Source organism: Pongo pygmaeus, chromosome 18 (assembly GCF_028885625.2).
Source record: "Pongo pygmaeus isolate AG05252 chromosome 18, NHGRI_mPonPyg2-v2.0_pri, whole genome shotgun sequence".
Classification (NCBI taxonomy): domain Eukaryota; kingdom Metazoa; phylum Chordata; class Mammalia; order Primates; family Hominidae; genus Pongo; species Pongo pygmaeus.
Window position 1 is genome coordinate 84,557,646 of NC_072391.2, and position 27,830 is coordinate 84,585,475.

The 27,830-nt window shown below is 47.7% G+C and overlaps 1 protein-coding gene and 1 long non-coding RNA gene across 2 annotated transcripts; one reads left to right on the top strand and one right to left on the bottom strand.

Annotated features, from left to right (window-relative positions):
• The first annotated feature begins 2,005 nt into the window (after positions 1 to 2,005).
• Positions 2,006 to 5,507, top strand: LOC129015186 (large ribosomal subunit protein eL39-like). The gene is made up of 2 exons (XM_054452769.1): positions 2,006 to 2,171; positions 5,380 to 5,507. Exons 1-2 carry the CDS (start codon positions 2,006 to 2,008, stop codon positions 5,505 to 5,507), a joined length of 294 nt encoding a protein of 97 aa, XP_054308744.1.
• Positions 5,508 to 5,756: 249 nt separating this feature from the next.
• On the bottom strand, positions 5,757 to 23,931 carry LOC129015416 (uncharacterized). Its single transcript, XR_008494582.1, has 5 exons — positions 23,848 to 23,931; positions 23,165 to 23,218; positions 22,184 to 22,262; positions 6,992 to 7,228; positions 5,757 to 6,000 (listed from the first exon to the last, which is right to left on the bottom strand). It is a non-coding gene; the product is annotated as an uncharacterized LOC129015416 (long non-coding RNA).
• Positions 23,932 to 27,830: the final 3,899 nt, after the last annotated feature.

Below are 27,830 nucleotides of genomic sequence, written 5' to 3' on the forward strand. Positions count from 1 at the left end.
CTAAACCATCTTGGCATTTGCATACTGCAGGTGCTGAATACAAACAGAAAGTGAACGAATCAATGAGTGAAAGAAAATTGACTAGTGGACAGTTCAGAGCCATTTTGAGCTCTTCCTGTTTAACAAGTAGCACAGGGATGAAGAGCACAGACTCCCATGCAGTGGCCTGGCTTTGAACCCACTGCCCACCACAGTGTGAACTTGGGCAAGGTACTTAACATCTCTGTGCATAATTATAGTACCCACTTCTTGAGGTAGGAGTAACCTAGTTCCTCTATTTGAAGCACTTAGAGCAGTGCCAGCCACACAGTAGGTCCAGGGAAATTAAGGAGCGTCAGCTCTGATTATTCCGTTTGCACAAAGAACACAAAACCAAGTGCTGCTTAAAAAATTCTGATGTCAGCCGGGCACGGTGGCTCATGCCTGTAATCCCAGCACTTTGGGAGGCTGAGGCAGGCAGATCACGAGGTCAGGAGATCAAGATCATCCTGGCTAACATGGTGAAACCCTGTCTCTACTAAAAATACAAAAAATTAGCTAGGCGTGGTGGCGGGTGCCTGTAGTCCCAGCTACTCGGGAGGCTGAGGCAGGAGAATGGCGTGAACCCAGGAGGTGGAGCTTGCAGTGAGCCGAGATCGTACCACTGCACTCCAGCCTGGGCGACAGAGCAAGACTCCATCTCAAAAAAAAAAAAAAAAAAAAAAAAAAAATCTGATGTCAATCCCAACAGCCCATTTTGAGCTCACTGCCTTAACACAGAAGGCAAGGAGTTAAACCCTTCAGCCTCAGGAAAAAGGGATTAGCAGTGGTGTGTCTGTTTAGTTACTCAGCTCCCTGCCTCTCCAGAGAAAAATATCTTGAAAGATTAGATTATGTAGCTTGGACTGCAGGGCCACAGTGGAGAGAGGGGGCTGCTGTCACCTCCCAGCTAAGCCGAGTGCTGGAGGCTAATTTCCCGTAGGTGGTCTGGCCAGATTTCCTGGAGGCCAAGGGCTGGAGCAAACAGCCTTTCCTGTCCCCCCAGGGATTACATCGTGAAAGCACTTTTTAAACCTTAAATTAAAAAACCGAAAGGCCGTGTCCATTCTGCAAACTCTGCGTATTTAATTTTTAAAACAGCAACACATCAAGTGCGCTTGAAAGTGATGGACCCCTGCCTTGGACGATTGAAAAGCATTCGTCTTCATGAAAAATAATTCAAGTGGAGTGACATGTGCCTGACAAAATGATTCAAAGGCCGTCTTTCCTCCTCTGGAAACTTCTTCACTTCTCCAGGTGTTAGGGCTGTGCTGGGCGTTGACAAGGGACATTTGGAAATCGTTCGTACTGTGGTATTATAACCTTTCAAGGTTGCCATGGCTCAGCAGCCCTAGAATAGGAGAGTGTCCTTGCTACAGGTATAAAATCAACCACGGGCATGAAGCAGAGAGATGACGCTTTCTGTTGAAGACTGTGGTTGTCCTACATGACCATGGGCATGTTCTTCAGACCCATGGCAACAGCCAGAGATACCCACGTGGAGCAAAGATCAAACATGGAGCAGAGAAGCTACAACCCATGATGGCTGAAATTGAAAGCTCATAGATGAAGCACCACAAAAACCCCAATTCAAGACTTCGCTCTCCACTTCTGAGCTGTGTGACCCTGGGCCAGTTTCTTGACTTCTCTGAGCCTCCATTTCCTTATCTGTTCAATGATAGAAATATCCTTACCCACTTCACAGGTTTGCAGTGAAGATTCAGTGAGACCTTGTACTTGAAGATGTTTTATAAACTCTTACACAACATTTAAATGGGAGCTGTTACTGTTCTTACTCAGAAAATGGATTTGTTCTCTTTTCATTCATGCCCAGGAATGACCCAGATATACCACTTGTCACTCACTGACTGTGAGTGTAGAGAGTAAAGCTTTGTAGGAAAGAAGGTCAGTCTCAGAAATCTATGGAGTAGCACCCCCCCCTTCCTTTCTCTGCCATCGTGATGTGTGCTTGACTCCACTTCTTGCTATGTCTTCTCACAAGACTTTCAGAATTAAGCGATTCCTGGCCAAGAAACAAAAGCAAAATCGTCCCATTCCTCAGTGGATTTGGATGAAAACTGGTAATAAAATCAGGTACAACTCCAAAAGGAGACATTGGAGAAGAACTAAGCTGGGTCTACTAGGAATTGCATGTGAGGCGGCGCACACATTTATGCTGTCTGAAGGTCACAATCACGCTACCATATCAAGCTGAAGATGTCACCACTATCAGGAGAGTTAGACATGTTTTATTGGGAATATATATTTTTTTCTCTGAATCTGTTATGAACACGTTGTTTGGCTGGGTTTAGTAATAAATATGTGAGACCTTTCATTTCAAAAAAAAAAAAAATGAAATCTATGCAGTGATTCCCCCGCTTGAGACTCATTTAAAGTCTACCATGCATTGGTCAGGTGTAATACAGTGTTCCTTCAGAATCCTGTCCTGGCCAGGCACAGTGGCTCACGCCTGTAATCCCAGCACTTTGGGAGGCCAGGGCGGGCAATTCAGTTGAGGTCAGGAGTTCGAGACCAGCCTGGAAAACATGGCAAAACCCCGTCTCTACTAAAAATACAAAAATTAGCTGGGGGTAGTGGTGCACACCTGTAATCCCAGTTACTCAGGAGACTAAGGCACAAGAATCGCTTGAATCTGGGAGGTGGAGGTTGCAGTGAGCCAAGACCATGCCACTGCACTCCAGTTTGGGCAACAGCATAAGACTCCATTTCAAAAATAAATAAATAAATAAATAAATAAATAAATAATTTTTAAAAAATAAAATAAAATAAAAATCCTGTCCTGAACCAGTTTGAGATGCTGTCAAGTCCCCTCTTGAACAAGCCCACGCTCCATCCACTGCCCTATCAGAGCTCATGCCCTGAGCCCCTACACACCTTACCTATCTCGCCAGGGCCAGGTACCTGACAGCTAGGGATAGCCCTATGCTTTGGAGCCCATGAAATTTTTCAAATTGGTCCACAGGAGCCCATAAAACCTGGTTAAGTACACTCCACTGACCACATATAAGCTGCTGGCTACAGCCACTCACTGTTACCCTTCCCTGGGTGCAGCCCCATGCATGGCCCTGCCTGGCAGCCAGCTCCCATTTGCAGCTGCAAGTAATAGTGTCCTGTCCTATCAGGGTATTGTGTCCTGCCATCAAAAAAAATCTTTAAATCTTATCAAACACTCAGGTTCTCAAAGAGATGTAAACCAAGACTTCTGCTGCTTTGCTTTTTAATAATGGCAAATCAATTAGAAGTCAATTTGGGGTCCATCAAAATTCAATGTTACCTCTGGACATTAAAGAGTACAGGGCAGACAGACATGGGGAGAAATCCTAGATATTTTGTGAAATGGGAAGGAAAAACTAAGTTCCAGCATTGTATGCCTGGAGCCTGTGACCTGTGGAATGAGGGGACCATTTTTGTCTTTTTTTTTTTTCTTTTTTTGAGACGGAGTCTCGCTGTCACCCAGGCTGGAGTGCAGTGGCGCGATCTCGGCTCACTGCAGGCTCCTCCTCCCGGGTTCACGCCATTCTCCTGCCTCAGCCTCCTGAGTAGCTGGGACTACAGGTGCCCGCCACCTCGCCTGGCTAATTTTTTGTATTTTTAGTAGAGACAGGGTTTCACCGTGTTAGCCAGGATGGTCTCGATCTCCTGACCTCATGATCCGCCCACCTCAGCCTCCCATTTTTGTTCATTATTCAATCTGCAGCTCCCAGCTTTACACCTGACACACAACAGGTGCTGGGAAATGGCACTGAACCTATTAATAGGTATGGGATTTTTCCACTGATGCAGCAACCTGTGAGAAAAGGCTTACTCTCCATACACGTGCAGAAGTGCCCAGGAAGGAGCCATCTAAATCATTCAGGTTTCAATTATCTGGGGAGGAAAGGGGATATCACCTTTTTCTCTGAACTTCAGAATTATTTGAATGTTTAACCTTGAAGATAAATTACTGCCTGGCTTGTATAACCTATAAAGCAATCTATAAAGAAATAAAGACTCCACCCCTGCCAAAAAAAGGAGAAAGAAACACATTTGTGATTAATACCCTCTGTTGAATCACAAGAATTCAGGAGTTATTAGAAAAAGAGTCATTAAGGACCCATAATTTAAAAGTAAAATTTAAAATTCCAAGAAGAAATTTGTGCAGCACCCTTCCCTTCTCCAACCTTCCAGGAGTGAGGAACTGATAAGGCAAATAAAATAAAGAATTATTATATATTAATCAATAATGAATAATGAATCAATGAATAAGGAGCTAATGCTAGAAATCAGAGCACTCCCAGCATTGCCTTTGTATTGTTATCAATCAAGATCACTTTGGTTAATAATAAAAGGCTCAAAATATACAGATGGGGCGAGTCCTGGCACAGAGCCTTACAGGAATGAGAATGCAGTGGCCCACTTCTCTCTCATTCCTTCAAAGCCTGTGCACAAGAAGAATGGAGAAGTAAGAAGGAAAGTAATTTCCCTCCTCTCTATCCAAGCAAGGGGTATCCCCAAGGTACAGAGAGGAAACTCTGGCGAGCAACAAGGCTTTATTAGACCATGATAGGCTGGGTGTAGTGGCTCATGCCTGTAATCCCAGTACTTTAGGAGGCCAAGGCAGAAGGATCACTTGAGCCCAGGAGTTCCAGACCAGCCTGGGCAACATGGTGAAATGCCATCTCTACCAAAAAATGCAAAAAGTAGCCAGGCATAGTGGCGCACACCTGTGGGACCAGCTGTTCAGGAGGCTGAGGTGGGAGAAGCACTGGAAGTCAAGGCCGTAGCAAGCCGTGACTGGACCACTGCACTCCAGCCTAGGTGATGGAGCAAGACCCTGCCTCAAAATAACTAAATAAATAAGGACATTTTATTCTCAGTATTTCGTTTCATACACACACACATACACGATACACACACCCACATACACACACACGATACACACGCCCACATACACACACACACACACACACACACACACACACCAGTCAAAGAACTTCTGAAGCAGATTAATTCCAAAACCAAGGTTAGGAAGGAAATCCCCCAGGACACTACTCATGTTTGATGTTGGTTTTCTGTTTGTTTCTCTTAGAGCTCTTACAATCTCTTTCCTGAACAATGGGTGAAACTATTTTGGGGGATCCGGCAAGGAGATCTTCCACTGGCTTTTAGTCAAAAGCTGAGCCGACAGACATTCCAGCAGCAACAGACCCAACCACCAAGACCCATTGTTGGACAAGCACCTAAGGATTTGCAAACCGGCACAGCCACGCCCCAAACCCACGCTGTGCACTCCTGGGACCACGCTGCGGGTGAGCAGAGCTGCAAGTCTGCAAGGCTCCAATTTATCCGTTGACTGCCCAGTTCCCCCTGGAGACTCACAGCTTCTGGGTGTGGAGACTGTTTCTGTTCTTGTGGGGACCTACTCCATTGTCTTGCCTCGGCACAAACACTCCGTGAGCTGGAAAACCCCCAGCTGCGTCTCAGACTGAACCTTAGAAGCATCTTCTCCTTCTCCCATCCCGACTCTCCCAAACACGACCTCTTCCCCGCAGGTACCTCCTCGTCCCTCTCTCCCTCTCCAAGTACATCCCCGTGTTGGGGCCTTTGTATCTTTGGTGAATTCTGCCATCCGGCCCAAGCCTTTGTAGGCATCCAGGAGGCTTTGGAGGGGAGGATATTTGATAAATGATAGTTGCTCTAAACGAGCTGGAGCAAGACACAGACAGAGACTTCCCAACGAAAGCTGACAAATGTTTATTCCCAGAAGACAGTGGTGACACAATGCCCAGCCACCTGTCAGCCAATGACGCAGGGTTGGTGGCTCTGAAATGTTGGGTCTCCCAGCCCAGACACATATGGCTGTCTTCTGGTGACTGCTTCTCTCAAACTAACCATGTGGGTCCATTAGAAGCTGCCATGCTCTCAAAGGAGCCCCCACCACATTCTGCCAGCCTCAGCTCCAGAGTTGGTTACCTGGGGATGCTGGTCACGGAGGAAAACGAGGCAGGAGTGGAGATGTCACAGAGTCTGGCAGTTTTGAGACCCTTCCTGCAATCTAGTTGCTCAGCCTCAGCTTCCATTCTAGGAACTACTCACTGCCTTGCCTGAATCCTGTTTCTGTCACTTACACCCAAAGAGTTCTGTTGATTCCAGGGTTCTTATTGTGGTAAAATATACATAACGTAAAATTTAGGCTGGGCATGGTGGTTCGCACCTGTAATCTCAGCACTTTGGGAGGCCAAAGTGGGTAGACTACTTAAGCCCAGCAGTTCAAGACTAGCCTGGCTCACACCTGTAATCCCAACACTTTGAGAAGCTGAGGCGAGCAGAAGCAAGCAGATCACTTGAGGTCAGGAGTTCGAGACCAGCCTGGCCAACAAGGTGAAACCACATCTCCACAAAAAAAAAAAAAATACAAGAAATTAGCTGGATGTGGTGATGCATGGCTATAATCCCAGCTACTTGGGAGGCTGAGGCAGGAGAACTGCTTGAACCTGGGAGGACAAGGTTACAGTGAGCTGAGATCACACTATTGCACTCCAGCCTGGGCTATAAGAGCGAAACTCTATCTCAAAAACAACAACAACAAAAAAAAACCAACCTGGGCAACACACAGAAGCCCCATCTCTACCAAAAAAAAAAAAAAAAAATAGTTGGGATGTAGTGGCGCACACTTGTTGTCCCAGCTACTTGGGAGGCTGAGGCAGGAGGATCACCTACGCCCAGAGAGGTTGAGGCTGCAGTGAGCCACACTCACTCCAGCCTGCCAGACACAGTAATACCCTGTCTCAAAAGAAAATGTATCATTTTAACTATTTTCAAAATGTAGAATTCTGTAGCATTTAGCCCATTTACCCCTATGCCACCATCGCCACCCTTTAGTTGTAGAACATCTTCATCACCCCAAAAGGAAGCCCATTCCCTGAGCAGCCACTTCCTGGCCTCACTCTCCCAGCCCCCGGCAACCACTCACCTGCTTCCTGCCCCTGTGGCTTTGCCTGTTCTGGATGTTTCGTTCCAATGGAGTCATACGGCATGTGGTCTTTTGTTCACATCCAGTTTTAGGGCAGTCCTGGAGCAGCACTCACCGCTCAGTTGGAGGTGGCTTCCCTCTCTGACAAGGTCCCCTCAGGAGTCCTGGCTGCCCAGTCCCTCAGCCTCACCAAGGGCACTTTGCTAAGGCAGGTGGGTGGAGTGGACGGCCAGGTTCCTATGAAGCCATATCAGAGTTTGAGTCCTCCCTTTTCCCTTTCATTCACTGAATACATGTAAGCATCTATTTGACACCCACTACATGCCAGGTGCTGTAGTGATTACATGAGATGAATAAGGTGTGGTCACCACCTTCCAAGATCTCAGTAACCAGGGAGGTCGGGGGGCAGGGGGCTTGAGTCTGTTTTCCCATCTCTTTGAGCCTCTGTCCTAATCTGTGCAAGGGGCCGATCCCCTGGCCTTGCAAAACTGTTATGGCATTTCCATGGGGTAACATGCAGGGCCAGGACTAGGGTGAAGCAAGAGAGGTATTCGCCGGTGCAAAATTTAAGGAGGTGCTCACTCTCAGAGCCATGCAATGCAGGGTTGGCACCTGAGACCACGTGTCACCTCCAGTTTTACACCGGGGTGCCTCACTGTCCTGGCCCTGGCTGGGCCCTAACAATGTGTGCACACACAGCAGTGCCCAGCACAGCAGGCTGCCAACAACAGCTTCCTCCAGGCCTGGCATCTCACCACAGACTGTCCTCCTTCTCTTTGAACGTAATCATCTCAGCAAGCTTATGAGACATCTCAGTCTCTTAACTTTCCTCCTACAGATGAGCCTCAGAGAGGTTTAGGAGCTTCCCTAAAGCCACAGAGCATGTGAGGGGCCAGCCTGGAGCATGAGCCCAACTCCACCTGACCTCCAAGCAGGAGCTTGTCCTCCTAAGAATGAAAGCACTCGTCCTATGTGGTGCCCCAAAGTGGGGGACGTTTCTGAGGCCTTCACCTGCATTAATGCATTCCCACCCCGCCCCGTTCTCCACCATCCAATGAGATAACCGCTAATTTCATCCCCCTTTTATACCTGCAGCCCGGGGGGTAAGGGGTCAGCCAGCTGGCTCAGGTACAAGTTCACGAGGGGAGGAGCTGGGTGGGGACCTGACGATGTGGCTGCATGGTCCCCAACATCTTCTGCATTTGGCCCACATACACTGCCATCCTAGTAGATATTTGGGGCTTGCCGCCATTGATTTAGCCTTGGTCCATAAGAGGTCATCATGGCCCACTCAAAAGTTCACTGCCTCAGACGCCCTCTTCCAGGACCCTGCCCAAGGTAGTGACTGTGGGCATTATAGCCTGTGTCTACTGAAGGGGGTGTGTCCACCAGGGAACTCACCTGCAGTGGCGTGTGTCCTGAATGAACATGCACACGCCACTGCCCACACACATGCACGCACATGAACACGTGTGTACTGGAAAGAAACCCAAAATCCCTAGAAGACCTAGAGAGGCATGGAGAAGCACATTTCTGATTTTTGCAGACACCCAGTGGCCAGAGACCACTGTTATGCAGCTCTAGCCTGAAACCCTTGCTCCTCTCAGCCAGTGTCAGCCACAGCTCTCCAGAGAAACAGAACTAGCAGGAGGTTTAATATGTGTGTGCACGTGTGTGTAAAGAGAGAGAGAGATTTTTAGGAATTGCTCATATAACTGTGGAGGCTGGTAAGTCTGAAATGTGTAGGGCAAGCCAGCAGGCTGGAAACCCAGGCAGGAGCTGATGCTATGGTCTTGAGGCAGAATTCCTCCCTCCCAGAAAAACCTCGGAGTTTGCTCATAAGGTCCTCCCCTGATTGGATAAGGGCCACCCACACTGTCAAGGGTAATCTGCTTCCCTTGAGGTCAGCTGATGGGAGAGGCTGACCACATCCACCAGCACCTTCTCGGCAGTACCCAGATGGGTGTCTGACTGGACCATTGGGCACGGGAGCCTGGCCACAGGACATGTGAACCTCACCGTCAGCCCATCAGGGTCTGAACCAGGTATCAGAACCCTCCCGGGTATAAGAATCCACTCGCATGTCAGAACCCAGGACTCAGTGATACCAGAGGATCAGAACCTGCTCGGGTTGACACACCAAGGAGTCACACCTGCTTCTCACTCCAAAGTGCTTCTCGTAGATGTGCTTTCACAGGCTTTCTTTGATATGAAATGTTACTTGGGAGATTCTCCAGCACACTGCAAAATGTAAACTGTGATCGTATGCATATGCACCTGTATATCAGAGGACCCACAAGCAACGTGTTGTTGAAAATCTTTTAGTTGGGTTGCCTCAGAAGGGCTGTCTTGCTAAACAATGGATTCTACAAAGTGACCAAGCAACAAAAAGAAACTTCGAGTTTTAAATTTCAGCTAGTTCTCTCATCTACAACAAACCCTTCTTTAATAAAAATGACTGCAATGAAAAAATCCCTAAATAACAAAAAAGCTGCCTGACTCAAATCAGTGAGCATTATCACTCCAGCCACACCCAATGGAATGAAATGGCACAAGATTACTGCTATGAGATCCAACCCGTAGAATTCAAATGTGCATGACCTTGTCCTTATGAAATGAATGGTGGGAGCGGAGAAGCCAGCAAAGGAGGGTTACATTCAACTCAAAACCAGGAAGTCAACTTCTCCTAAGAAAGGCCCCTTAAAATGTTCAGGAGGGTTTGTATAATCGCAAATACATAAGGGAAAAAAATCATAAATATACTTTTCATTACGGTTGAAGAAATGGAAGAGAAGTCTACCTTGTAAATGTGGGGGGAAGCCCTCTGACTCATGAAATGGGGGGGTAGGGTAAGAGAAGGAAACATTTGGGATTAAATATTGTCATTTGAGTGGCGCAGCTGATGAAAGCCAGGAAATTCTAAATGTGTGCACCGACAATCTGCCACTCCAATTTTACACTCTGGACCCCTGAACAAAAGCTACACTGTGAGGTGCCTGGGGACGCCGCTGGCGTGACTGCGGAGGGAACGGGGCACAGGTTTCCTTTCAATTTAATGACTTTTCAGTGGTGAGTGTGAAAACCAAAATGTTGTTCTGCGAGGCAAGGCGGATACTCGGCCCTGCCCCCTCCCCCAAGCATTCCATTGAGATGATTTCGTGACTGGGGACAGTCATCTTGCCCTGCGTCACCTCGAAGCATTTAAATCCAAGGGTGCTCCCACCAGCAGGATCCCTCCTCCATATGGACACAGGGGGGCAGCCACACCATCCCTGGGTCCTGAGCCCAGACAACCCTGGCACTGTCCCCACCACAGTGAATCAACCCTGGCCACAGCTGACGCTGGCTCTCTACAGAAAGCCAAATGCCAGCGTGCAGGGAATCAGCCCAGGAGGAGACTGTGTGTGTTCAGAGTCAAAGAGCCCCTTAGAATGGCAGGCACTGTTTGCTGATGCGCATTCTGGGGGAAATGACAAGGAGACCGTAAGTCACAGCGCCCCCAGGGCTCCCTGTGTTTATTTACTGAGTTCAGCCAACAGCCTTCGAAGTGATTTAGACGGCCCTCCAGATAAAACTCTGGGAGATTCAAAAGGGGCTTTTACAAACTTAACCTTGCCTGGGTGGTGGGCGCAGGCGGGTGGGAGAAAGCACAGAGGAGGCGTCGGAAGGGGTCTGGGGCCTAAGACCACCTCCCATGACCGCCTCTGAAGTCTAGGGGTGGTTCTTTGAGCATAAGACTGAGGTGTCCGAGGGACGGAGGTACCCTAGGCCCCAGGCCCAGGAACCCAGAGCAAAGACAGCTCCGCAAGTCGCCTGCCCAAGCATGCAGCTGCAGAGAGCGTCGGAGGAAAAGAAAAAACACCCAGGCCTTGAGACCGGAGGGAGAAACCATGAGGCAATGGCCGGGTGCGGCGGCTCACACCCATAATCCCAGCACTGCGGGAGGCTGAGGCCAGAGAATTGCTTGAGGCCAGCAGGTTAAGGCTGCAGCGAGCTGTGACTGCACCACTGCATTCCAGCCCGGGTAACAGAGCAAGACTCCATCGCCACAAAAAAAATAAAAATGAAAAGAAAGGAGCAGAAGGCCGGGCATGGTGGCTTACGCCTATAATCCCAGCACTTTGGGAGGCTGAGGCAGGCAGATCATTTGAAGTCAGGAGTCTGAGACCAGCCTGGCCAACATGGCGAAACCCCTTCTCTACTAAAAATACAAAAATTAGCTGGGCATTGTGGCGGGCACCTGTAATCCCGGCTACTTGGGAGGCTGAGGCAGGAGAATTGCTTGAACCTGGGAGGCAGAGGTTGCAGTGAGCCAAGATCGCACCATTGCATTCCAGCCTGGGCAACAGAGAAAGACCCCATCTCAAAAAAAAAAAAAAAAGAAAGAAAGAAAGAAAGGAGCCGGAAGAGAAGAGACATAAAAAGTAGATTTGCTGAATCTGAGGATTCTTTCCCTTTCTGCACTTTCAGGCTGAGATCTCTGGGCTCTGAGAAAAGCCACTTGGAACCTCGCCAGTGGCCTCCACCCTTTTTCAGAGGAGAGCAAACACTGGCGCAGCCTGCGCTTGTCCCTCCTTGTCAGGGATTTCTTTGCCCTGGCTTAAAGAACACCCCAGCCTGCACTAATGGGCCTAGGGCAATGCCCACGCTTGCAGGAACCCACCACACACCACCTGTCCTCCTCCTCCAGGCTGCCCCGCAGCCCTTCAGCCACGCAGGATGCTTTCCCACCTCCACACCTCCACCCAGGCTGTTCCCTCTGTCAAATGCCCTTCCCACACGACTTCCCCCTAAGAAATCCTAATTGTCCCTTAACACTCAGCTCAAAAGTCATTTCCTCCAACGCACCTGGGACAGAAGAGACCACACTCTGCTCGTGTTCCCCAGAAACTCCAGAGGGAGCAGGACACGCTTACCCCTGTGAGTCTGAGAGGTGGGGTCGGGTGTTCATCTGTGTGCACTTGGTCCCTGAACACGGCAGGTGCTCCATAAATGTCAGGCCCACTCCCCTAGACATCAAGAGGGCTGCATTCTTCAACAAAGCCCCTCTCAGTGACAAGCGTATCTCAGAGCCCCCACAGTCTCTGACCATAGCAACAGGACCAACATCCCAGTCGAAGTGGGGGTGTCCCAGGCAGCAGGCCAGGACCACGCTGCATGTTCACAGGCTCAGTTATAGCTGTCGACCATGCCACGGCGCCCAACCGTGCCACGGCGCCCGACCACGCCTCGACCATGCCACGGCGCCTGGACTTTTATCTCCATTTCTCAGGTGAGGACCTGAGGCTCAGGTGGCCCCATCACTTTCCTAGGGGCATTGGGCAAGAGGCAGGGACTGTGCACAGCCCAGAGCTGCTGTCTCCGTCTCTCAGAAAAGCAGCCCTGAGTCTCAGCCCTGCCATCCTTTCCCACAGGATTTCCAGGCAGGGCTCAAAGAAGTCCCTTCCTCACTCTAAGACGGGTCCTCAAAGCTCAGATGCAGGACCTCAACAGAGGCCTGCGCTCATTGATTTGATTTGATTTTTCCTTCTAGATAACTGGCTCAAATGCCTATTGTTTTCCCTTGATCTTAAGGCAGCATTTTCGGGACAAGCGGGAGAGTCTCTACTTGCCTTCACCTCGGGCCATAAACCGGGGGACAGCACCACCTCCTGGCCGGCAGGGATGTGGCGCCCGCTTGGTGTCTGACTTGCAGGACCCAGCAGCCGCCTCAGATGTCCTGCGCTGCCAGCCTCTCCAGTCCCAGTTAGCAGAGGAAGTCAACAGGGCACGAGGTGCTCGTAAGGAAAGCAGGGTGGGCTGGCCTCGCTGGGCTCGGGTAGCAATGCGAGAGTGCAGGTGCTGCACTGTCAAAGGACAGGCACCAGCCTGGCCCATGAGCCAGAGGACGCGGGCTTCCTGCAGCTGGGAGCAGGGAGCACCTTGGAGAGGAAACCAGGGGGGCTCCAGGAGGATGACCGAGCCAAGGGAGCCCCGTCCATGAGCAAGATTGGGGGGCCACAGGGGAAGAAATTAGAGGTACAGGTCAGACAAAATCAGAAGCCACAGTCGCTCAGTGCCCTGGGTATGACCTGGCACCGGGACACACCTAGCCAATATGTCATAAAGAGAAAAAGGAGGAGTTGTCAGCAAGGCGGCATGTGTGCCAGCCGCGCATGACAGTGTGTGTGTGCTGGGGAAAGACATGGATGAGGCAGGCAGGGGCCGCTGCTCGGAGCTTCCACAGGGTGGGAGAGAGAGCAGAAAGGACACGCACAAGCACACAGATGATGGGGATGCATCATTTGTTAAATTAAATTTCCAAGCGAATCTCTCCCTGGCACTTCCGATAAATACTGCTGAAGGACAAGCCAGTGTCCCCCGGAGGTAGAGGTCACTTGAACCTTTCATTCATTCATTCACCTGCTCACTCATTCATTCAGTAAATGTGAACTGCACTTTCGTGCCAGGCCAGGTGTTGCAGTAAGCACTTCATCCGCATCATTGTGTCATTAGATTTTTTTTTTTTTTTTAGGAGTCTTGCTCTGTCACCCAGGCTGGAGTGCAATGGTGCAATCTCAGCTCACTGCAACCTCCACCTCCTGGGTTCAAGCAATTTTCCTGTCTCAGACTCCCGAGCAGCTGGGATTACAGGTGCACGCCACCACACCTGGCTAATTTTTGTATTTTTAGTAGAGATGGGGTTTCACCATACTGGTCAGGCTGCTCTCGAACTCCTGACCTCAGATGATCCATCCGCCTCAGCCTTCCAAAGTGCTGGGATTACAGGCGTGAGCCACCATGCCCAGCCTGTGTTATTAGATCTTCAGCATAACCCCCATGCAATAGGAATGAGATATGAAAATTGTGTCCCACATAAGTTAGTTAACTTATCCAAAGTTACACAGCTTCTCAGTAGCAGAGCTGGAATTTAAGCCAAGGTTCAGCCCCAAATCCAAGATATTAATTGTGCTAAGTTCCATGGTGGCCCTTCATGCAGAAGGTATTTACTGAGTTCCTGTCATGGGGCAGGCAGTTGAGCCAGGCTCAGGGGCTACACCAGGGACCAGAACAGAGCTACACCTGCTCACACCAAGCAGATGGGCAGAGGGAAGGCGTGGATGCACAAACCAGCAAGAGAAGAGGCACCAAGCAGAGCTGCCTCCACCCCGGCTCACATCTCACAGCTCTGAGCCTCCGTTTTCTCATCTGGAAAACAGGGATAAAAATAAGTTGGTGTGAAAATTTAAAAACATCTGACACCCAGGACACAACACCCCTGGTGCCCATAAATACTTCAATGTGTATTTCCTGAAAGCAAAGACATTCTCTTTCTCAAGACAGCACAATCCTCACAACCAGGAGGATTGCTTGGATACAGTGTTACTATCAAATCTGCTGACCTGACTCCCATTTTACCAAATGTCCCAATAAAGGCTTGTGTACCAAAGAAAATACTGAACTATGCATTGCAGTCAGTTGTCACATCTTTTTTATCTCTTTAGTCTCCTTCATCTGGGACATTCCTCAGTCTTTCTGGCCTTTCTCTCAGGCCAGTTATTTGATAGAAAGTTCTTCAGTTGGAGTTTGTCTTATATTTCCCGATGGTTAGACTCAGGGTTTGCATACCGGGCAGGAAATCTGCAGAAGCTCCACTGCATCCTTCTCGGTGCCGCGTGTCAGGAGTCCATGAAGTCTATCTGTCCATGCATGGATGATGCTGATATTGATTAAGGTGTTGTCTGCCAGCTTTCTTCACTTTAAAGTTAAGACTTCACCCTTTGTAATTAGCATCCTGTGAAGAGGTTCTTTGAGACTATGTAAAAATCCTGTTACCTATGAAATTTTCATGCACTAGTTTTAGCCTCTACTGATGACTCTTTCCAACATCAATCATTACCATGATGGTCGCCGAGTTGTGGTTTTCCAATCACGTTCTGTCTTCATCAGCTGGCTCTGGAGCAGACCTTCTTCAAGGCAGATTTTCACCGAGGAGTGGGAAGTCGGTCTCCCAGCATCCTTCTTGTCCCTACAATTCGTTCTCCCCACAATACTCAGCGAGGACTTCTAAACGAGGAAGCCAAAACGTGTTCACCTGCAAGAAAGTGAAGGGGGAACCCCCATCCCACTCCATACACAAGAAATTAACTCAAAGTGGATCAAGCCCTTAAATGTAAGAGCCCAAACTTTAAGCTCTTAAAACATGGGGATAAATATTCATGACATTGGGGATTTCCAAAGGATTCTGAGCTATGGCACCAAAACCACAAGCAACAAAAGGAAAAATGTATATGTAAACCTCATCAAACCTAAAAAGCTTCAGAGGACACTATCAAAGAGGGAACAGATAATCCATGGATGGAAATAAATATTTACAGTACCTTGTACTAGACATCTTGTCATATATCTAGTATGAGATTTGTGCCTAGAATATATCAATAATTTTTACAACCCAATAAGTAAAAGATAAATAACCCAGGTGCCTGATAAATACTTGTCCAATAAATGAACTAATGAAAACTATACACACACACACACACACACACACACACACACACACACAAAATTTACTATGGTGCTTACATTCAAGACAATAGTCATTTTTAGAGAGAAAACTACTATTGTACTAGCATTGATTTCCCCCCAACAACCATCTTCTAGATTAGTGTTTTCATAGCACAAAGTTTGGGAAATTCCAGACCACGAGTTTGCTGCTCACCAAGACTCTCAATAGTTGCCAAAATTAGACCCAAGACTCAATATGGTAGGAGCAAAATGAGCGTTTTCATGCACGCCTGGGTGGGGAGTGAACATTGGAACCATCTTTCCAGAGGTTCCAATTTGTCAACCATAAGCCTTAAACCCGGGTACACCCCTTTACCCAGGAAAGTTCTAGAAAATTACACCAAAGGAATAGTCACAGTTTGATATAAAGACTGGACAACGAAGACGTTTCTTGTAGCCATGTTCATACTATCAGAAGATGGGATGTAACCCAAATGACTAACGTCAGGTAGTGATTAAACGCATCACGGTGCACCAAACCACGCCATCTTTCTTTAGGGGCAGAATTCTGCAATTCTTGTGCATTCTAAGGTTGATATTCTGCTTTCTTTCCAGGAGGGTAGAGACAAATACAGGAAGTGAATTAAAAGTTAGTTTAGCTGAGTGTGAAAGGAGATCAAAAGTAACAGCTAGGCTGGGCGCGATGGCTCATGCCTATAATCCCAGCACTTTGGGAGGCTGAGATGGGCAGATCACAAGGTCAGGAGTTCAACACCAGCCTAGCCAACACGGTGAAACTCTCTCTCTACTAAAAATACAAAAATTAGCCGGGCGTGGTGGTGCGCACCTGTAATCCCAGCTACTTGGGAGACTGAGGCAGGAGGATCACTTGAACATGGAAGATGGAGGTTGCAGTGAGCTGAGATCATACCACTGCACTCCAGCCTGGGTGACAGAGTGAGACTCTGTCTCAAAAAAAAAAAAAAAAAAAAAAAAAAGGCCCAGCATAGCGGCTCACGCCCGTAATCCCAGCACTTTGGGAGGCCAAGGCAGGCGGATTGCCTGAGCTCAGGAGTTCACTACCAGCCTGGGCAACATGGTGAAACTCTGTCTCTACTAAAATACAAAAAATTAGCCAGGCGTAGCAGCATGCACCTGTAGTCCCAGCTACTTGGGAGACTGAGGCAGGAGAACTGCTTGAACCCGGGAGGCAGAGTTGCAGTGAGCCGAGATCACGCCACTGTACTCCAGCCTGGACAACAGAATGAGAATTCGTCTCAAAAAAAAAAAAAAGGTAACAGCTAATGCCAGGTGATGACCAGAAAATACAGTGCACGCCTCTCTTTCCTTACCTCTCCCACCCGTCCTCACTGGGGATCTTTGGTTGGCTTGAGCCCCTGCCTACATCTAATGGAATCACAGGAGAAATGGGGGTTGGGGGTTGGAGGATGAGAAAGAAAAGTATTTGAGGACTTCCTCTAGATCTGGTTCTGACACCTCAGGCCCCTTATCCCTCTTTATAATTATTATCTCCCTCTTCTACAGACTAAGAAACTGAGGCTCAGAAAAGGCTAAAAGATTTGTCCAAGGTCACATGGCAAGCAAGCTGGCAAAAAATGTTTGTTTTCATGGCTCCTAAGTCAGGCTCTTTCTATAATATCAGAGTCTCCTAAATTGAATGTCTCTATTAGCAGATAAAGCAAAGTACAAATGGCACATCACAGGATAGGAGCTGCATAAATTGACATATTCTAATTAATGTTGGAGAAAGCAAGCATGAGGGGAGGCAGTAAAACTGGTGGCAAGGCAAGTGGAATCTTCCAGATACAGGATCTTAAGGAACGGAATGAATGATTTGGGACTACGTATTTATCTTAAGAAACCAGTAGAACTTTAAAAAGCTCCCATTCATTCAAAAGTATTTAATAAGCATCTATTGAAGAGGCCAGGTGCAGTGGCTCATGCTTGTAATCCTAGCACTTTGGGAGGCTGAGGCAGGTGGATCACCTGAGGTCAGGAGTTCAAGACCAGCCTGGCCAACATGGTGAAACCCTGTCTCTATGAAAAATACAAAAATTAGCCTTGCATGATGATGCATACCCATAATCTCTGCCCCTCAGGAGGCTGAGGCAGGAGAATCCCTTGAACCCAGGAGGCAGAGGTTGCAGTGAGCTAAGATTCTGCCACTGCACTCTAGCCTAGGTGACAGAGCGAGACTCCATCTCAAAAAAAAAAAAAAAAAAAATCTATTGAACACCAGCCCTGTGGTAAAGGAGAGGGAGGGTGATAGGGATCATTGCAGTTAATTCTCACAACAATCATTTGTCATTCTTTTCCATGCATGAGGAAAACAAGCCTCAGACAGGCTAAGTGTCCTGCCCAGCTGGGATGTGAACCTGGTCTGTCTGATCCCAGAGTCAGCAGTCCTAACACTGCACATCCATCACTCCCTTTTCACCTCAGAAACATCAAGCTGCAGTCTCTATGAGCACATAAAGAATGTATCCGAGATTGTTCTCAATGCTGGCCTAGACTCAGAAAAATCCTGCTCATTCTGATCCAAGCAGGTAGGAGACCAGTGATATGCTACCTACAAGAAATAAACATTAAAGGCATAGACAAGTTTGAAATAAAGGCATGGTTTTGGCAATGCTAGAATAATAAATACCAGACTCATCCTGCCATACTATAGAGCTAAGAAAATGAAACTGATGAAACGGTCATCAATTCAAGAGATCATGCCTGAGGGAGGAGAAACAAATGAGGTGAGGCCTATGAAATAAAATAGGTGGTGACAGAGATAGAGAATGTCCTTCTCATGCACATCAGTAGACTCTGCACGTGGAGGAAAGGAACGAACTTAAGACAGCATAATAGAAATTATCCAAACTAAACACAAGGAGGAAGGGGCAGGGGATGGGGGGAGGAGGGGAAGGAGAAGGGGAGGAAGAGGAGGAGGAGGGGAGGGAGAGGAGTGGAAGAGGAGGAGGAAGATGGGGGAGGAGTGGGGAAAGAGGAGGAGGGAAAGAGGAAGAGGTGGAAAAGAGGAGAGGAGAGGGGGGAAGGGGAGGAGATGGAGGGGAAGAGGAGGGAGAGGGGTAGGAGGGCAACGATGATGACAATGATTATGTTTTAAAAACCCTTGGGACAATATAAATAATCTAACACACATGTGACTGGAAGCTAAGAAGGAAAAAGAGGGAACAATAACGGTGGAAGATATATTTGCAGTCAATGGCTGAGAATTTTACAAAATTAATCAGACATCAAGTCATAAATCCAAGAAGATTAGAGAACCGCAAGCAGGATTTTAAAGATGCATAATATTTAAACTACTAAAAAATAAAGAGAAAGAGAACATATTTAAGGGCAGCCCAAGAAACTAAAGAGCGAAGTTAAGAATGACAGCAGATTTCTCATCAGAAACTATATAATCCAGAAGATAATGAAGTGTCATCTTTAAAGTGCTGAGAGATAAATAACTGTCAGCACAGATTTCTACCCCAGGGAAAAATATCTTTCATAAATGAAAGTAATTTTTTAATTTCAGAAAAATGAAATCTGAGATGACTAATTATCAGTAGACTTGTGCTACAATAAATTAAAGGAACTTTTTCAGGTAGAAGGAACATGAAACCAGACAGAAACTTGGTTCTATACACAGAAACAAAGAGCTCTGGAAATTGTTCAAATGAAGGTTTGTATGAAAGAACTTTTAAATCACTCTAAAATATTTAATGTCTAAAGCAAGCTTGTCCAACCCATGGCCCACAGGCCACACACAGCCCAGGGCAGCTTTGAATGTGGCCCAACACAAATTTGTAGACTTTTTAAAAATATGATCTTTTTTTTTAATTTTTATTATTATTATTATTTTAGCTCATCAGCTATAGTTAGTGTTAGCGTATTTTATGTGTGGCCCAAGACAATTCTTCTTCCAATGTGGCCCAGAGAAGCCAAAAGATTGGACGTCCCTGGTCTAAGGCAAAAATAGAAGCAAAGGATTATGCATTCTTAAATGCATGTATGACAACAATATACAAAAGATGGGAGGGAGAAACTGGAACTATGAAATTCTTCCATTACACATGCATGATATCTTATTTGTAAGTAGATGGTGAAAAATTAAAGATGGATGTATACTGTAAGCCCTAGGATAGCCAAAGAGATATTGTTAACTGTTATACAAATACGAATACAATTATTTGGAAAAACAGATATAAAAATAACAATACTGGCCAGGTGCAGTGGCTCACGCCTGTATTCCCAACACTTTGGGAGGCTGAGGTGGGCAGATCACTTGGGGTCAGGAGTTCGCGACCAGACTGACCAATATGGTGAAAACCCGTCTCTACTAAAAATACAAACATTAGCCAGGCATGGTAGGCACCTGTAATCCCAGCTACTCAGGAGGCTGAGGCAGAAGAATCGCTTGAACCCAGGAGGCGGAGGTTGCAGTGAGTCAAGATCACACCATTGCGCTCCAGCCTGGGTGACAGAGCGAGACTCCATTTCAAATACTACTACTAATAATAAAATACTAAAATAATAAAAATACAAATATAATAACAATGTACTGTGGCATTTGTAATACATGTAGAAGTGAAATGTATGAAAAAATAGCAGGAAGGTAAGGGTAGAAGAAATTTTTACCCTTCTCTCTTTGACCAACCAACCACCCCTGTAAAATGAGAAGAAAGTCTATGACATAGGATTATGAAAAGAACTAAATGACTTCACACATGTACAGTACCAAGCCCAGCGCCTGATGTGTGATGAGTGCTTGGTAAATATTTGTTAAATGGACAAGTGAAGTGTTTAGTGTCATACATTTATTCATTATAAGAAAGTCAGGATTTCTCCCTAAAAAGCTGAATGTAGATTTCCTATATGGGGCTCACCAGGAAGTTGGTTAACTGCCAACAAGCGTTGTGTCTTCAAGCCCTGGTCTGGAAAACAGTCCATCATCAATTTTACCTCCTAAGACTCGGTTCCCTCCCAGGAGCTTGTAAGTGAGGCAGACAGAGTTTAGTTAGTAATGGCAGTCCGGAAAAATAAACTTGCCTAGAGAAAGGGACAAAGAGAACCACAAACAGCTTATGTCAGGAAAAGGAATGTTTTCATCTCCTCGACATCTGTAATGCACATTTATCCTGTGATGAGCAATTGCACTTCTGTGTCTGACCTTGGGAAGACCCTGGAAAGTCTGGCCAGTTTGAAGACAAATGTATAAACCACACACAAATTTCACAGCGAACCAGCCAATAAATATTCTCCAAACTGCCCTTGACATGTAAATGTTACCATGAATCTTAATGGCTTTACACCCAAATCCCAGGCCTAGGAGCAGCCAGTAAAGTCCATGGAAAGATTTTCAAATGGGGTGTTGGTCAATGGAATGGCCCATTTTCCACTTTGCATAGAAGAAACTTGATCCTGCTTGGATAGAAAGGGAGTTGTGTGAGCAAAGGAGGTGTGTGGGAAAGCCCAGGGCATGGCGGGGAGAAGCAGGTCAGTCTCTGAGGCTGGCATGTTGGACGCTCCATGACCTTGATGCCATTTTGCTCCAGCAATTTCTGCACCAACCAGCTGTGCACAGGTGTAGCCAGCACCCTGCCTAGCTGCACCATGTACATCTTGCTTTCAGCCCAGCCTCTCTGCCACCGCCTCATGGCACCTGCAGAAGCCATCCAGCTACAGAAATGCCAAGGACACGTCACCCTGTGGGACAGCCCACACCAGCACAGGGAGAGAGCAGTAACCCCCGTCGAGCCTGCACATGTCCTCAGAAAGCCCCTGATGGAACCAGGTCCCAACTGCCTGCCAGGACGAGCGGCAGCCCTGGCTGCAGTTGATTCTCTTCGTGCCACTTCCCCAAAGGGAGCATTTTACTGGATGAAACCAACTTAAGGAACTTACCAAACTTGGTAATTTACCAAAAATGTGCTTATTTTAGCTCATTATAATGTATACAGTAATTTATATTGGATGGGATGGTTTTGATAGATTTTGAAGATTTCTGCAAAGCTCTAAGTAACTGGGTTTTTTGGGGGGTTGGGCTTATTTTTGAGACAGGGTCTCACTTTGTCACCCAAGCCGGAGTGCAGTGGCGCGATCACGGCTCACTGCAGCCTTGACCTCCCGGGTTCAAGAGATCTTCCTCAGCCTCCTGAGTAGCTGGGACTACAGGCGTGTGCCACCATGCCGGGCTAATATTTTAATTTTTATAGAGATGGGGTCTCACTATGTTGCCCAGGTTGGTCTCAAACTTCCAGGCTCAAGTTATCTGCCCTCCTTGGCCTTCCAAAGTGCTGGGATTGCAGGCATGAGCCACTGCACCTGGCCCCTAAGTAACTGATTCTCATTTTGTCTTCATAACAGCATTTCCTCAGCAAAAGGCGAAAGGTATACAGGAGACTTGGCACACACAGTGGCCTGGGCTGCTGATGCTGGGAGGGGCAGTGGGAGACAAAGTGAGGTGGTATGGGGAGGAGGGTTGCTGCGCCCCCCCCGCCCCCCACAATCCTCTTGCCCTAACAACCCTGCAAGGTTGAACACCCTGCTCTGGGCGCTGCCAGCTTTAGGCATCACCTCCAATTCCTGATGGCTCTGGGGCTTCGACAGCCTTCTCTATAAAGAGGGACTGCACCATCTGCCCTCAGGGGTAATAACGAGGGCAAAGTAAGACACCATATGTTTAGCTCTTACTGCAGCAGGAGTTTGGTCCGCATGGGATGCTTTTATTGTTACTGTTGCCACAGATCTTGTCTGAGGAGCTCCTGCAATCCTGAGGAAACCACTGGAAGGTGTAAGATTCCCCTCGGCTGGAGACCTGCTCATTTTTCAAGATCTTTCCTGAGCACCACCTCTGCCCCAGCACTGGGCTGAGCACTGGGCACCTGCAGAGCCCCAACACTGCCCCCAGAGGCTTCCGGCCTGGACCCTGAAGGAAGACAGGCTAGGAGTACGGGACAGCACCAGGGAGCAGCCTCTCCAGGAAGAGGAGCCCAAACAGGCAGAAATGGGGCAGGAAGGACTCTCTTGGCAGAGAGGGTCAGATGACCGAGAACTTTACATACCAAGAGGGAAAATCTATTCTTGCATTCAGTGAAAGCACTCCTTTCGTGAACTGGAAAGTTGTCTTTTTCTTTTCTTTTATTTTCTTTTGAGATGGGGTCTCACACCGTCCCCCAGGCTGGAGTGCAGTGACATGATCTTGGCTCACTACAACCTCCGCCTCCCAGGTTCAAGCGATTCTTCTGCCTCAGCCTCCCAAGTAACTGGGATTACAGGCGCCCGCCCAGTAACTGGGATTACAGCTAATTTTTGTATTGTTAGTAGAAACGAGGTTTCGTCATGTTTGCCAGGCTGGTATCAAACTCCTGACCTCAAGTGATCCACCTTCCTTGGCCTCCCAAAGTGTTGAGATTACAGACATGAGCTACCACACTTAGCCAACTTTTTCTTTAAAACCCCAAATTTTAATTAGCACCCCTGACACAGATCATTACCCCTTTAAGTAGCTAGTTTCTGAACTCCTGTCTCCTGCAGAGATCTCTCGGGCATGCAGGTGCCCTGCCCTCCCCATGGTCTGCCTCCATGAAGTTGCACTCAGTCTTACTCTGGCCCCAAACCCCTTTGAACAAAACCCATGGAATGGTGTGGTTGTCTGAGCCTCAGTCTCCCCACCTGTCAAACGTAAGAGTGAATCAATGTCATGCATGTAGGATGTCTGTGGAACACCTGGCAGGGAGAAAACAGTGAATAGTAACTATGGTTACTGCTGGTGCTCAAAAAATATCAGTCATTTGCTTGAGTCCAGGAGTTTGAGGCTGCTGTGAGCTATGACTGAACCACTGCAGTTAAGCCTAAGCGACAGAGGGAAATCCCATCTCTTCAAAAGAAAAAAAAAAGCCCTATTTTCTTCACCTTTTCCATCACAGAAAAGCAAAACATTCAGATCTAGTAATTAATACTTCAGCAAAGAAGGCTCATGAGCCCATTTCTTTCAAGAATCTTCTTAACATTTCTGAGCCTGTCAGTAATCACTTTCCCATGTACTGGGTGGTACTGAGTGACTATCTCCAGCTCTCCCCAGGTCCAAGGTACTCTGCTGCAGAAACATGACGTGTATGAGTTAGCTAGTGCTGCGTAACAAATTATACTGAGACTCAGCAGTTTCAAACAACCACTGTTGAACATCTCTCACAGTTTTTGAGAGTTGGGAATCCAGGAGCAGCTCATCTGGGTGGTTCTGGCTCAGTCTTGCAGTTAAGTGGATGTCCAGGGCTGCAATCCAGGATTTCATGACGGGGCCTAAAGGATCCGCTGCCGAGCTCACTCGTGTGGCTGCTGAGATTTCAGCTCCTTACCATGTGGCATGGTCATAAGGCTGATGGTAATGTGGCAGCTGGTTTCCCCAGAACAAAGGGTCCAAGAGAAAGGAGAGAGGAGAGGGAGAGGGAAAGAAACCAAGAGGGAAGCAACAGGACCTTTTATGACCTAACCTTGGAAGTACTGTGGCATCACTTCTGCAGATTCTATTGGTCACACAGACCTATGTGATATAATGTGGGAGGGGCTACACAAGCACCTGAATTCCAGGGGGTGGGACTGCTGGGGGCTATCCTGGTGGCTGGCTACCACGACATGTCTGAGATCAGTTCCCAAAGACACCATCCCATCTGGGAACACAGATGGGAGCACCTACATCTTCCTCTGGTGCATCTTCAAGTGTGGCTGCCACCCATTAGAATCAAGAGCTGAGATGGCAGCTCCTGAAAAGGATGGGAAGGCTGTGACCTCACAGTCCATGGGCGAGGTTGGTGCGTATGTTTCTCACCAGCTGCAAGACAACTGGTGGGAAAATGCTCAAGGCATTAAGACTTCCCTAAGGTGAGCACAGTCATTTCAGCACATTAGCAGGCTGGACTCATACGCATTTCAGAAACTCAAGTGAGAACCAGAGCCGGGAGGTCAAGCTGGCAAGTCATTTCAGATGGTCTTAAATTTTATTTAAAAAGGAAGAATGCAGGATTGCACAAACAGGGGCTTTCTGTGCCAGACCTGGCCGTAATCAGCTTCTCTCTCACCTGGGAGGACAAAAGTAAAAGAGATGTTTGGAAACCCCAAGAAAATGTATTTAGAGCAGTTGAAGGCGGGGAGGGTGGGAAGGAAAGTAACTATTTCCATAGAAGAGAAATGATGACATGATAATATTTTCGTTTTTCATCTTTTCACTGTTTCCAGAGGTAGAAAATTACAGCCTCTTGGCTTCCTTCCAAGCGAGCCCTTGGAACCAGGACCCTAAGAGACCCCAGGGATCTGGAAGGAAGTCACAGTGACTTGGGTAGCAAAGGGCAGTTCCAGGGCTCTGGCTCTCCCAGGCCCCTGCACATTTCACATCTAAACTGTGAGAGGCAGCAAAGCCAAAATCCAAACTTTGTACCCCCATTTCCTCATCTGGAAAGTGGGGATGCCAATGGTACCTGCTTCAGAGTACGACATTACTATGGAGGATGCATTCAATACCTGCAGCTCACTCTGTGCCTGGCACTGGCTGAGCATGTCACCAGCACTACCTCACTTAGCAGGTAAAAAAATGAACATCCAGAAAGTTGAAGTTGCTGGCCTTGCCCAGAGGGCTACGTTCACCAATTGCCACCAGGGCTGTTAGACCCTAGACTGCATCTCAGCCTGGGCAGCTCATTGTTACTCTTCATCCAACCAGTGAGCCAGTGTCTCAGAGGCCCCTCCAACTGAGCGCCTCCTCTCCTCCACTCCCCTGCCCCTGCCCCTGCCCCTCCCTCACACAGCCCCACCTGCCCCTCCTCCATCCTGTCCCCACCTGTGTCCCATTCAGGATGAGCAAATCAGCTGCAGTACCCAGTCTCTGGGAACTGACACTCCAGTGAAAGGAGACACATAGGACGCAAGATGCACAAAAGAAAAAAACAGACGGGCAGCCCTGGCTTACGATGGCTGGGCCTAACCATGTTTTGACTTTACAAAGATGGGTGGATGAGTCAATCAGTAGGTGTACAGATAGATAGATAATAGATGAATGAGTGGTTGGGTGAATGGGTGAGTACGTGGATAGGTGGGTTGGTGAGTGGATGGATGGATGGATGGATGGATAAATGGATGAACAGATGAGTGGGTGGGTGAATGAGAGTGTGGGTGAGTGAATGGATGAATGGATGAATGGGTAGATGGGTGGGTGAGTAGGTGGGCAAATGGAGGGGTAAATGAAAGGATGGTGGATGAATTGTTGAGTGGATGGGTGGGTGGGTTGATGAGTGATAGGCAGATGAATGGATGGTGGCTGGCTGGCTGGCTGGGTGAATGGTTGAGTGGATGGGTCAGTGGATGGATGAATGAGTGACTGAAGGATGAATGGGTGGATAGGTAGATGAATGGTGAACAGATGGATAGGTGGGTGGACGGATGGATGGATGAGTGGATGAGGGTATTGATGAACAGATTAGCAAATAGAGGAACAGAATCATTGTTCTGGTTGTAAGAAGTCCAACTCCTTCCTTTAGGAGAAGTACTAGAAATGTCCATCTTTGTTTTCTGCAGTCTTTGACAAATGTTCTACAGTCAAACAAGGTTTGGCTGTAAAATGCCTCTTCCTTTTCTGAGGAAAAACAGCACCTCTTTTTTCTTTCTTGCAAGTGACGCAAAACATTTCACATGGCCTCGAACAGATCTAGCACCTAAGGGTCAGGAGCTGGAAACTTCACCAAACACATACATCATTACAGTTCTCCTGAAAGTAATGGTGCCACTATTTATGACCATGAATACAGCATTAAACAAATACTGAGATGAGGAGAGCTCGTTACCCAAGGCCATTAAACAGCTCAGGAAGAGTGCAGTTATGTTAGAAGCCAATTAAGAGGCCTCACACTGGTTGTCAGCAGCCCATGAGGTGCTGGGACGTCCCCTAGCACATAGTAGGCACCTCGTAAAATGCGTAAACCAAAACAAGAGAGTCAGATTAGCAGTCCAACGACAGGGCTGTCCGGAACACTGCCCTTCACCATCCCCTGGGCCACGTGCAACATGGACCACAATATTCAGAGTCCAGGACCATTCACGAACACACACAGCAAACAATGCACCTCAATGGTAAATACCAACAATTTAGTCATTTATTTATCAAACACTTCCTGAGCACTTGCCTGCCAGGCACTGTTAAAAGTGCTTTATAATTATTAATTCATTAAATCATCACAGCAAACTTATGAGGTAGAAGCTATTATTATCCCCATTTTAAATATGAGGAAACTGAGGCACAGAGATCCAACACACAGTAAGCTGTGGAATCAGGATGTGAACCAGACTATTCAGCTCACAGTTCATGTCAGAAACAGACAGCAAAGAGGAGGAGCCTGATGAAGGTTCATTACGCCACAGGTGTTTACACACACTCCCTTATCTAGGGGGGAGCCTATTGAAGGTTCATTACACCACAGGAATTTATACACACTCCCTTATCTAAGGGGAGGAGTCTGCTGAATGTTCATTACACCACAGGAGTCTACACACCTTTTTGTGGAGAACAGGGTCTCAGTATATTGCCCAGGCAGTTCTCAAACTCCTGGGCTCAAGCGATCCTCCCATCTCTGCCTCCCTAAGAGCTGGGATAATAGGTATGAGCCACTGTGCCCAGCTCTAAAAGCTTTTGAGTCCTATTCTGTTAGCCCCCAGTGAAACAGTGTATCCAGTTCATGATCACCAAGGGATGCTAAAGCCATGGGCAAGGTCTGCTGGGCTCGGGCTGACTTGCCAGGGCCTCCTGGTCAGTCTTTGCATTTCAAGAGTGAGGCCAACAGCGTCGCGAGCCTGCTGACACATGCATGGCGGGCACAGAGCCCGGCCCAGGAAGCCGCCTTACAGAAAATATGACAGGCAAGTCTATCAAACCTTTAGGTCAACTACAAGTTTACAGGAAACACGGAGCAGAGAAGAGGGAAAATGCATTGTGGTTAGATTTTTTTTAAATCTTTGCCCCTTTAAAAAATTTCAGATTCATATACCTGTTTTTATAGGCAGAATGGTTTCTGGGAGGAAGGAGAGAAGGTAGTATAAAGGGCAGTAGGTGAGGGGCCTTGCTCAGACAGAGAGCAGAGGTCAGCTGGGGGTGCAGGGCTGAGGCTCCTGAAGCTCACGTTGGCGAGGAGCTGTGCTTCACAATCACCTCCTAGGGGACTCTGCCTGGCGCTGCAAGCACCCCAGAACCCAGGATCTCCCACCGCCCAAAGCCCGTGCTGTCGGCCAGGGTAGAGTGGCCGAAGACGCACGCGGACACCTGCTCTCTGCCACCTCCTGCTCCCCACCTGGGACCAGG

Coding starts and splice junctions, on each gene's coding strand:
- LOC129015186 (XM_054452769.1), top strand. CDS start 2,006: ATGTCTTCTCACAAGACTTTCAGAATTAAGCGATTCCTGGCCAAGAAA. Junction 2,172..5,379: donor GGGTCTACTAGGAATTGCAT/GTGAGGCGGCGC, acceptor TTGACTGCCCAG/TTCCCCCTGGAGACTCACAG.